Source organism: Neophocaena asiaeorientalis, unplaced genomic scaffold (genome assembly GCF_003031525.2).
Source record: "Neophocaena asiaeorientalis asiaeorientalis breed wild unplaced genomic scaffold, Neophocaena_asiaeorientalis_V1.1 scaffold505, whole genome shotgun sequence".
Taxonomy (NCBI): domain Eukaryota; kingdom Metazoa; phylum Chordata; class Mammalia; order Artiodactyla; family Phocoenidae; genus Neophocaena; species Neophocaena asiaeorientalis.
The window spans coordinates 1,247,239-1,256,884 of NW_020174704.1; the positions used below are offsets into that span (position 1 = coordinate 1,247,239).

A 9,646-nucleotide genomic window follows, 5' to 3' on the forward strand; every position below is an offset into this window, starting at 1 on the left:
CCATTCAGCAAGCCTGTGTCTTTTGGTTGGAGCATTTAATCCATTAACGTTTAAGGTAATTATCGATATTTATGTTCCTGTGACCATTTTCTGAATTGTTTTGTGTTTGTTTTTGTAGGTCCTTTTCTTCTCTTGTGTCTCCCACTTAGAAAAGTTCCTTTAGCATTTGTTGTAGAGCTGGTTTGGTGGTGCTGAATTCTCTTAGCTTTTGCTTGTCTGTAACGCTTTTGATTTCACCATCAAATCTGAATGAGATCCTTGCCAGGTAGAGTAATCTTGGTTGTAGGTTCTTCCCTTTCATCACTTTAAGTATATCATGCCACTCCCTTCTGGCTTGTAGAGTTTCTGCTGAGAAATCAGCTGTTAACCTTATGGGAGTTCCCTTGTATGTTTTTTGTCATTTTTCCCTCGCTGCTTTCAATAATTTTTCTTTCTCTTTAATTTTTGCCAATTTGATTACTATGTGTCATTACTATGTGTCTCGGCGTGTTTCTCCTTGGGTGTTTCTCCTCGCTGCGCTTCCTGGACTTGGGTGGCTGTTTCCTTTCCCATGTTAGGAAAGTTTTCGATTATAATCTCTTTAAATATTTTCTCGGGTCCTTTCTCTCTCTCTTCTCCTTCTGGGACCCCTATAATGCGAATGTTGTTGTGTTTCATGTTGTCCCAAGAGGTCTCTTAGGCTGTCTTCATTCCTTTTCATTCTTTTTTCTTTATTCTGTTCCTCAACAGTGAATTCCACCATTCTGTCTTCCAGTGCACTTATCTGTTCTTCTGCCTCAGTTATTCTGCTATTGATTCCTTCTAGTGTCGTTTTCATTTCAGTTATTGTATTGTTCATCTCTGTTTGTTTGTTCTTTAATTCTTCTAGGTCTTTGTTAGACATTTCTTGCATCTTCTCTATCTTTGCCTCCATTGTTTTTCCGAGGTCCTGGATCATCTTCACTATCATTATTCTGAATTCTTTTTCTGGAAGGTTGCCTACCTCCACTTTATTTAGTTGTTTTTCTAGGGTGTTACCTTGTTCCTTCATGTGGTACATAGCCCTCTGGCTTTTCATCTTGTCTGTCTTTCTGTAAATGTGGTTTTTGTTCCACAGGCTGCAGGATTGTGGTTCTCCTTGCTTCTGCTGTCTGCCCTCTGGTAGCTGAGGCTATCTAAGAGGCTTGTGCAGGTTTCCTGATGGGAGGACTGGTGGTGGGTAGAGCTGGCTGTTGCTCTGGTGGGCAGAGCTCAGTAAAACTTTAATCCGCTTGACTGCTGATGCTGGGGTTGGGTTCCCTTCCTGTTGGTTGTTTGGCCTGAGGCAACCCAACAGTGGAGCCTACCTGGGCTCTTTGTTGGGGCTAATGGCAGACTCTGGGAGGGCTCACGCCAAGGAGTACTTCCCAGAACTTGTGCTGCCAGTGTCCTTGTCCCCACGGTGAGCCACAGCCACCCTGCCTCTGCAAGAGACCCTCCAACACTAGCAGGTAGGTCTGGCTCAGTCACCTATGGGGTCACTGCTCCTCCCCCTGGGTCCCGATGTTCACACTACTTTGTGTGTGCCCTCCAAGAGTGGAGTCTCTGTTTCCCGCAGTCCTGTTGAAGTCCTTCAACAAATCCCACTAGCCTTCAAAGTCTGATTCTCTAGGAATTCCTCCTCCCCTTGCAGGAACCCCAGGTTGGGAAGCCTGACGTGGGGCTCAGAACCTTCACTCCAGTGGGTGGACTTCTGTGGTATAAGTGTTCTCCAGTCTGTGAGTCACCCACCCAACAGTTATGGGATTTGATTTTACTGTGATTACACCCCTCCTACTGTCTCATTGAGGCTTCTCCTTTGTCTTTGGATGTGGGGTATCTTTTTTGTTGAGTTCCAGTGTCTTCCTGTCGATGACTGTCCAGCAGCTAGTAGTGATTCTGGTGTTCTTGCAAGCGGGAGTGAGAGCACGTCTTTCTACTCCGCCATCTTGGTTTCAATCTTGCAATCCTCCCTTTCTTGAGCAAGGATTAAATTAGCGTTTTACATGTTAAGATTGAACAATCGTGATTTATTTAACATTTTGAATATAGAAGCTAAAAATAGGTATTGTGAGGTTACGAGGTTAGGAAACAGAAGCTGGTCTTTCCCCTAACTTCTGATGTTCTATTTATTTGCTGTTTTTGTCTGTACACTACCTCCACCATCTTTTTGTTTTGGAATTTTTCTAAGCTACAGACAAGTTAAAAGAATAATACAATGAACATCCATATACTCTTCACCTAGATTTGCCAATTGGTAGCATGTTGCCTTCTTTATTTCTCTTTATATATACCTTTATGAACAATTTTTTTGATGCAACATTTGAACATAATCTGTAAGAATCATGACAGTTCGCCCCTCAATTCTTCAGCATGCATCTCCAAAAAAGAAGGACATTCTTCTACAAAACTACTTGTAAAGGGAAGTACTCAGATTCTTCCTTTCTGTGTAGGGAAAACCAGTTCCTCCCTCCGGTGTGTTTCTCCCCATGAGTATCGCTTACTACTCACATGAAACACTTCATTTCTGACACTTATGGTCAGATGTGTGGAGTCTTTTCCCCGCACCAAGTGATTCACTGACACCAGCTGGACATCCTACAATTTAATTCAATTCTGACACTACCCAGAGATAGTATCAGATCTCACAGGTTAAGGACTCAGTCCCACAAGACTGCGCACGCCCCCCCTGACCCCCAGATGCCAGTTGCAAGCCCTGATTGTCACCTGTGCTTCTGACCAACCGACTGTAGATCAGAGGTTTTAATGACCCCTCCTTAGGTCTGATTAATTTGCTAGAACAGCTCACAGAACTCAGGGAAACAATTACTTACATTTACCTGTTTATTAGAGGATATGATAAGAGGTACAGATGAACAGCCAGATGAAGAGTGAGGTTTGGGAGGGTCCTGAGTGTAGGAGCTTCTGTGTCCGTGGAGTTGAGGGTGTCACCCTCCCAGTGTGATGGTGTTCACCAACCTGGAAGCTCTCCAAACCCGATACTTTGGGGATTTTGTGGAGACTTCCTCATGTAGAGACGATCAGTTGATAACTCCATGTCCAAGCCCTCTCTGGAGGACGGGGGAGGGGTTTGAAAGCGCTAAGCTTCTGATTGCGACTTGGTCTTTCTGGTGACCAGCTCACCCAGGCGCCTCCTCAGACTCACCTCCTTAGAACAAGCGGTGCTCCTATTGCTCCTGTCACTTAGGAATGTGTAAGGGCTTTAGGAGCTCTGTGCTGGGAACCAGGGCAGGGACTAATGCCTGTATTTCTTATTCACAATAGTGGTTGCGTGAATTTATTATTATTATTATTATTTTTTGCGGTACGTGGGCCTCTCACTGTTGTGGCCTCTCCCGTTGCGGAGCACAGGCTCCGGACACACAGGCTCAGCGGCCATGGCTCACGGGCCCAGCCACTCCGTGGCATGTGGGATCTTCCTGGACTGGGGCATGAACCCGTGTCCCCTGCATCGGCAGGCGGACTCTCAACCACTGTGCTACCAGGGAAACCCGCGTGAATTTTTTTCATCGTGTTATAATCCACAAAAGTTGCTCAAATTATCTCAAATTTAGCCAGTGGGAGACCTTTCAAGATGGTTCCAGAGGTGCAGTGAATGTAATGGATATAAGTTAAGCTGAAAAGTTGGGGGCGCTGTGGCCAGTGTAGCATGTCAGTTTTCCAAGACTCTGGGATTTTCTTTTAAGGCCTCAAGTTCTCCATTTTGAAATGGTGATAGTGATGTTAATACTTCTGACGAAGGCACTCTGTCAAACACTTGGTGTGCATTTTCTCATTTAATTCAAGCAACTGTTATTATCCCCATTATATAGATGAGCCCAGGGGGGATTAAGGGAGACCAGGGAGGTCCAAGGTCACAGAGTGACTAAATGAGGGAGCCAGAGTTTTAAACCCAAAGCCTATTGCTTTCACTGCTGTGCTAATAATGTAGTGTAAGTGTAGATGCATTCAACTCATCGAGGACAGACTTGCAGGGGGAAACATCAGCTTGGAAAAGAGGTAAAGAGGATTTACCTCTTCATCTTTCTTCTCCAAATTACTTTCAGAAACTACTCTTGGTGGGCCAGTCAGACCCCAATTGCTTAGATAAAAATAGACCAGGAGTTCTTTAGTATATTTAAGGAAGTTAAGGAAAAGTAAGTATTATTTAAAAATTATACCTATTTATTTAAAAAGTAATATAACCACATTCAGAAAAAGTGAAATTCATGGAAAAAGATCACCTGGCTCTCACACATAGTTTTGACAATTACTTTGGACATTTTTATGTTTCTTTTTAAAAATATTTTTTGAATTCATCTAATTTTTAGATATACTCATAGTATCTCTAAAATGTTGTCTCCTGCTCTTTTTTTTTTTTTTTTTTTTGCGGTACGCGGGTGACCTCTCACTGTTGCGGAGCACAGGCTCCAGATGCGCAGGCTCAGCCGCTCCGCAGCACGTGGGATCCTCCCAGACCGGGGCACGAACCCGTGTCCCCTGCATCGGCAGGCAGACTCTCAACCACTGCGCCACCAGGGAAGCCCTCTCCTGCTTTTTTTATCCAGTAAGGAAAAAAAAAAATTTTGATGATGAAAACCTAGTAGAACTTTCATTCCCATAAGAGTTCATCACTGATTTTTATTACCCCAATTAAAAAAAATGGTCTAGATAAAAATGTACCAAATCCTCAGGGAAGGAATGGACTAGAGGGAAGGGCAGATGTATAAACAGCAATTCTGAAAGGGGAGGGGAATATACACTGCACAGTGGAAGCATGGAGGAAAGGCAGATAATGGTTGTGCCTTGAGGAAGTGGTTCACCAACAAGGTGAAATTAGAACTGAATTTTTTAGGATAGATAGGACTTGCAGAGGATGGGCAAAGGGATTCCTGTACAAGGTACAGGAGTGTACAAAGTCAGAGAGATGGCAGGACTTTGACTTGGTTAGGGGTGGGCAGTTGGAATTCAGGAAATCAGAGGCACTGGCAGCAGGGAGGCTGGGCAGGTGGGTGGCGATTAGATGGTATGGGCCTAGACTGCTTTGTGAAGGGGGTTAGACTAGACCCATTAAAGCCGTTGGGTAATTTTGAGCAACAGAGGTCCTGCACCTTATTTGCACTACAGACAGCTCCCTCTGATGTTGGTGTGCAGGATAGAATCCATCTGTGAACGACAAGAGTCTAGAAGGTGATGTGGAAGGAGGGTATATGGGTGGTATCAAGAGCAGTCTGAAGCAGATACTATGTTATATGGTAAATTCACATCTTTAGTGTACAAATTATAAAAATGTCCGATGTACCAGCAACTTTTAAAGCTTGACATTTCTCAACTTCAGGAGTAATGTCTAGGGCTGCCATGTATAGTTGTGCAGGTTGTTCACTCCACAACAGTGCCTGGCCAAGGAGTGGGGGCAAAATCTTGACCCACCTCTTGCCAAGCTGTGAATCCTGGCATGGACTGTATCCACCCAGAGGAAGCTCCATTTTCCAAATTGCACAAAAACAAGGTGGCTAGCAGCAGCCCCAATAACTCCCTTTTCCAGGCTTAGGCCTAGAATGAATTTCTTTAGAATAATCAATGAGATAAGAAATCAAGACACCAAGAGTCAGAGAACAGTTAAAGTCCCCATTGTTCTCTACCAAATTCATTGTGTGTGTATCAATAGTTCATTCCTCTTTATTGCTGAGTAGTATTCCATGGTAAGGTTACACCAGAATCTGTTTATTCATTTACCTCTTGATGAGCATTTGATTTTTTTTCCTGGTTTTGACAATTGAAAAGAAAGCTTCTATGAACATTTGTGTACAAGTCTTTGCATGGACATATGCTTTCTTTTCTCTTGTTTCTTCTTTTCCTTTCATCCGTCTTCTGGAGTTTTAGCATCTTTCTATACACTCCAATAGATAAGAGACGTTTTCTCCCTAGCCACTTTACCTAGGAGTGAAATGGCTGGATTGAGTGGCAGGTGTGTACTTCACTTTTTAAGAAACTGTCACATGGTTTCAAAGTGGTTGTGCCGTTTTACTTTCCCACCAGCAATATTTGAGAGTTCAGTTTCCTCCACAGGAACCAACACTTGCTATTAGCCCACAGTATCTGAACTATCGACTTGTATGAAGTATGAGGAAGAGTTTGTAATAATCTGATTAATTTAGTCTGTGTAGACCACCCCAAAATGGATTCAGATTTAAAAGTCAACTTTGGGTTCTACACAATCCAAATTTACTGAGAAAAGGGATTGAGTAAATGCAATCATTACCACAGAATCCCCTCCATCAGTGTGGTTAAGATCTTTTAATATAGTGAGAAGATGTTACTCTGTCATTCTCAGTGTCTATGAAGTGTGTGACTCCACCTCCACCTCGCCACCCAACCCCATTCTGGGATCAGAATCCCCTCTGAGACACTGTAAGCTTCTAGTGTGGGTGTGAATCAAAGGGAGCTTGTCAAAAACACAGATTTCTGGGCACTTTTCCCTGGATTCTGACCCAGTGATCTGGGTGGGGCCCAGGAATCTGCATTTTCACAGGCACTGGAGTTAAGTCTGTTGGACACACTTCGGTACACCTTACTTATAATTTCTGGGACCACTTGTTTGCAGTGTAGTGGTATTAAGCATGTTCAAGTGTAAGGTACTGGGTTTCAAGTGAGGCTTTTGATCAGTAGCCTGGTCAGTACAAGCTTCCTCATGGTTTATGTTTACTTTTTGCATTTTTGGGTTGTTCATATATTATAACTAGACTGACTCTTACCAGGATCGGGATCATTTCAACACTTCCCTTCCTCCCTGCTCTTTTTTTTCTTTTTTTTTTTAAACAGTAAGCCAGAACCCATGATAAAATCTATGGGAGTAAAGTAATATTTTCATGTGAGACAAATCTTTTTTTTTAAGAGTAACTACTTATTCCCTTAAGAGTTTATATGCTGAGTTCATTCACTTGAATAGTGCACTCACCATCAAATATGCCATTGGAATATTTGTTTCTGTTAATCATACAGTGAAGTTTAAATAAAACATTGCTTTTCTCTTTTTAAAATTTACTTTGCTTAGAACTATTTTGGTGGAAAGCTCTCTGCTCAAGGGAAAATGCCTTGGATTGAATATAATCATGAAAAAGTTTCTGGGACAGAATTCATAATTGACTTTCTGGAAGAGAAACTTGGAGTGAATTTAAACAAAAACCTTGGTCCTCATGAAAGAGCCATCTCCAGGGCAGTGACTAAGATGGTGGAGGAGCATTTCTATTGGTGAGTCCCCGCGGGCGCCTGGGTGGGTGTCCAGGGCCTGTCCCTATCGTTTGGAGTAAGCTAAGTTGTTTCACTTTTCAGACACTACCCCCCGCCTTTTCCAAAGTGTTCTACATTCTGACTGAGTTAGGGGTCAAAGTTATGACTGTTAAGTTTCTAGGTATCTAGAGCAGGGTTGACATTTTCTGTGGAGGCCCAGCTAGTGCATATTTTAGGCTTTTCGAGCCATATGTGTCTGTGGCAACTACTTAACTCTGCAGTTTTAGTGCAAAGGCAGCCGCAGATTGTACACACGTGAGTAAGTGTGACTGTGTTTCAATAAAACAACAAAAGCACTGAAATTTGAATTTCATTTAATACGAAATACTATTCTTTTGATTTTTTTTTCTCAACCATTTACAAATATGAAAACTTCTTAGCCCATGGTCTGTATAGTTGGCTGACCCCTGATCTAAGTCACTGAGGTGAGGGAGATATTTCAGTCGACTGGGCTTTTTACCAGTACAAACTGCTGAATTAAAGTGATAGTACATCAGATACCCAGAAGGAACAGAAGACTAAGGCAGGACAGAAGTCTCAGGTGACATGAATTAAGCAAGCTTTGGCAGAGTATTGTCAGTTTTCCTTGGATGACAAGAGCTTCTCTATGATCCAGAAGTAAAGCATACTACTATTTTCTGAGCAACTTTGCCCTGATTGGCTGACTGCTAGCCTGTACTTTGCTCTGATTGGCTGACTCCTATCCTGTACCTTGCCTTGATTGGCTGACTCCTATCCTGTACCTTGCCTTGATTGGCTGACTCCTAGCCAGTATTCCCTGAGTACGAAGCCTAACACACACTGTGTGGATGAGGTGGGTACCCCTGTGCTGCACCTGGCGTGCTGGCTGTGACATCACCTGAGTTAAGCAGACTTGGTTCTTCTTGCTTTACAAGCTCATTGATATGTGGGTTTCTTCTTTTTCTTTCATCCGTCTTCTGGAGTTTTAGCATCTTTCTATACACTCCAATAGATAAGAGACGTTTTCCCCCTGATTTCTGCACTTTATCTTGTTCCAAAGATTTAATAAAGAATTGCTGAGCCCACTTATTTTGGCATTAATTGTTACTCCTGGGTTATTGCTCATCGAGTAGCTTTTACCTCTTCCACCAAGGGATTCACTCGCTGTGGGGTTGATTGTAGAAGGTTTTTTGCCATCACATTCCTATTTCCTCCATTCAGCTCTCTTTCTAAATGGAAAACTTGTCTCTTGGATTCTGTGACCGTCTGTTTTTCGTTTTCTTTTTCCACTTTCAGTTCTTGCTCACTTTATTCCAGGGCTGACCTGAAGCACCACTTTCTTCCCCTTCTCACTGCAGAGGGTGGGAGGAAGGAGGGAACCAGACAGAGTGGAGTCAGGGGTGCAGAACAGCCTGGGAGTGATCACAGATTCCGTGTGCCCAGAATGAACTCGGGTCTGTTCCTTATAGTACCTGTGGAGAACTGCTGGCCCTCCCCTCTCAAAGAGTGCAGGGGTTGCAGTGTGGACCAAAATGCATGAGTGCAGGTGACATGCTTAGTCTCAGGGAAGAACCTTTGAGGGACAGAGTCGTCTCACCTGCTTGCCAGGTTCCAGTCCCTGCTTTGCAGCGATCAGGGATATGAAGAACCAGCACAGGCACCCAAAAACCCTCGGTGTCTTCCCTTGCTGAGGCCACCGTCAAAGTGCTATATTTTTTAGTGGATGGGCCCATTAATGTGGAGAGCTAGCACTTTGTCAGCTGCCTGAAAAGCCGGAAGTCTTACATTTAAGTTGGTATTTTTCTACACTCTTTGTTTTCTGTAGTGGTTCATAAAATTTATATTCAAGTTAGAAAGATTTTGATCCAGCTAGATTCCCAAGTACCACCCATCACTGCTTCTTGCTCTGGGTATTAGTGACATTTTATATATGTTTACTCTCTGGTAGAGGTTCATCTCCTGCTCTTCCCTTCTGTTCTCTTCCTAATGAGAGGGTCCCTGCTAATGAGATGGGGTGTGGTGGGGAGGGGTGGGAGAGAGAGTTGGGAGGTGGTACCCTGGTGGGGAAGAATCTTAATTTTACAGACTACAAACCCTCAAGTGCTTGGGAAGTTGCTTAGGTCATTTGTAGATTCTTCTTCTTTTAATTAAAAAAATACTTTTTTTGGGTTAGCTGCTGTTTCTCATTTGTGTCTCAAGGGTTAATTTGAGGAACAGATAGTGAAGGTGGGAGGTCAGGTCTTGACTGAGATATAAATATCCAGTGAACTTTCAAAAAAAAAAATCTGAATTCCTCCCATTTCTTTTAGTCTCTAGTGGAAGAAAAAACAAACTTTCTCTGTTTCATAAACTTTCCAAACCTTTAGCCAACTTCTTGCTTTGGGGAGATTCTGAACAG

At 43.0% G+C, this 9,646-nt stretch overlaps 1 protein-coding gene across 2 annotated transcripts in view; it reads left to right on the top strand.

Annotated features, from left to right (window-relative positions):
- Positions 1-9,646, top strand: part of FAXC (failed axon connections homolog, metaxin like GST domain containing) — a 76,703-nt gene that overhangs the window by 18,261 nt on the left and 48,796 nt on the right. For both annotated transcript variants that reach the window (XM_024759337.1, XM_024759336.1), the window contains one exon: positions 7,052-7,248. In XM_024759337.1, coding sequence (XP_024615105.1) covers positions 7,052-7,248 — 197 coding nt within the window. The remainder of the gene's footprint in view (positions 1-7,051; positions 7,249-9,646) is intronic.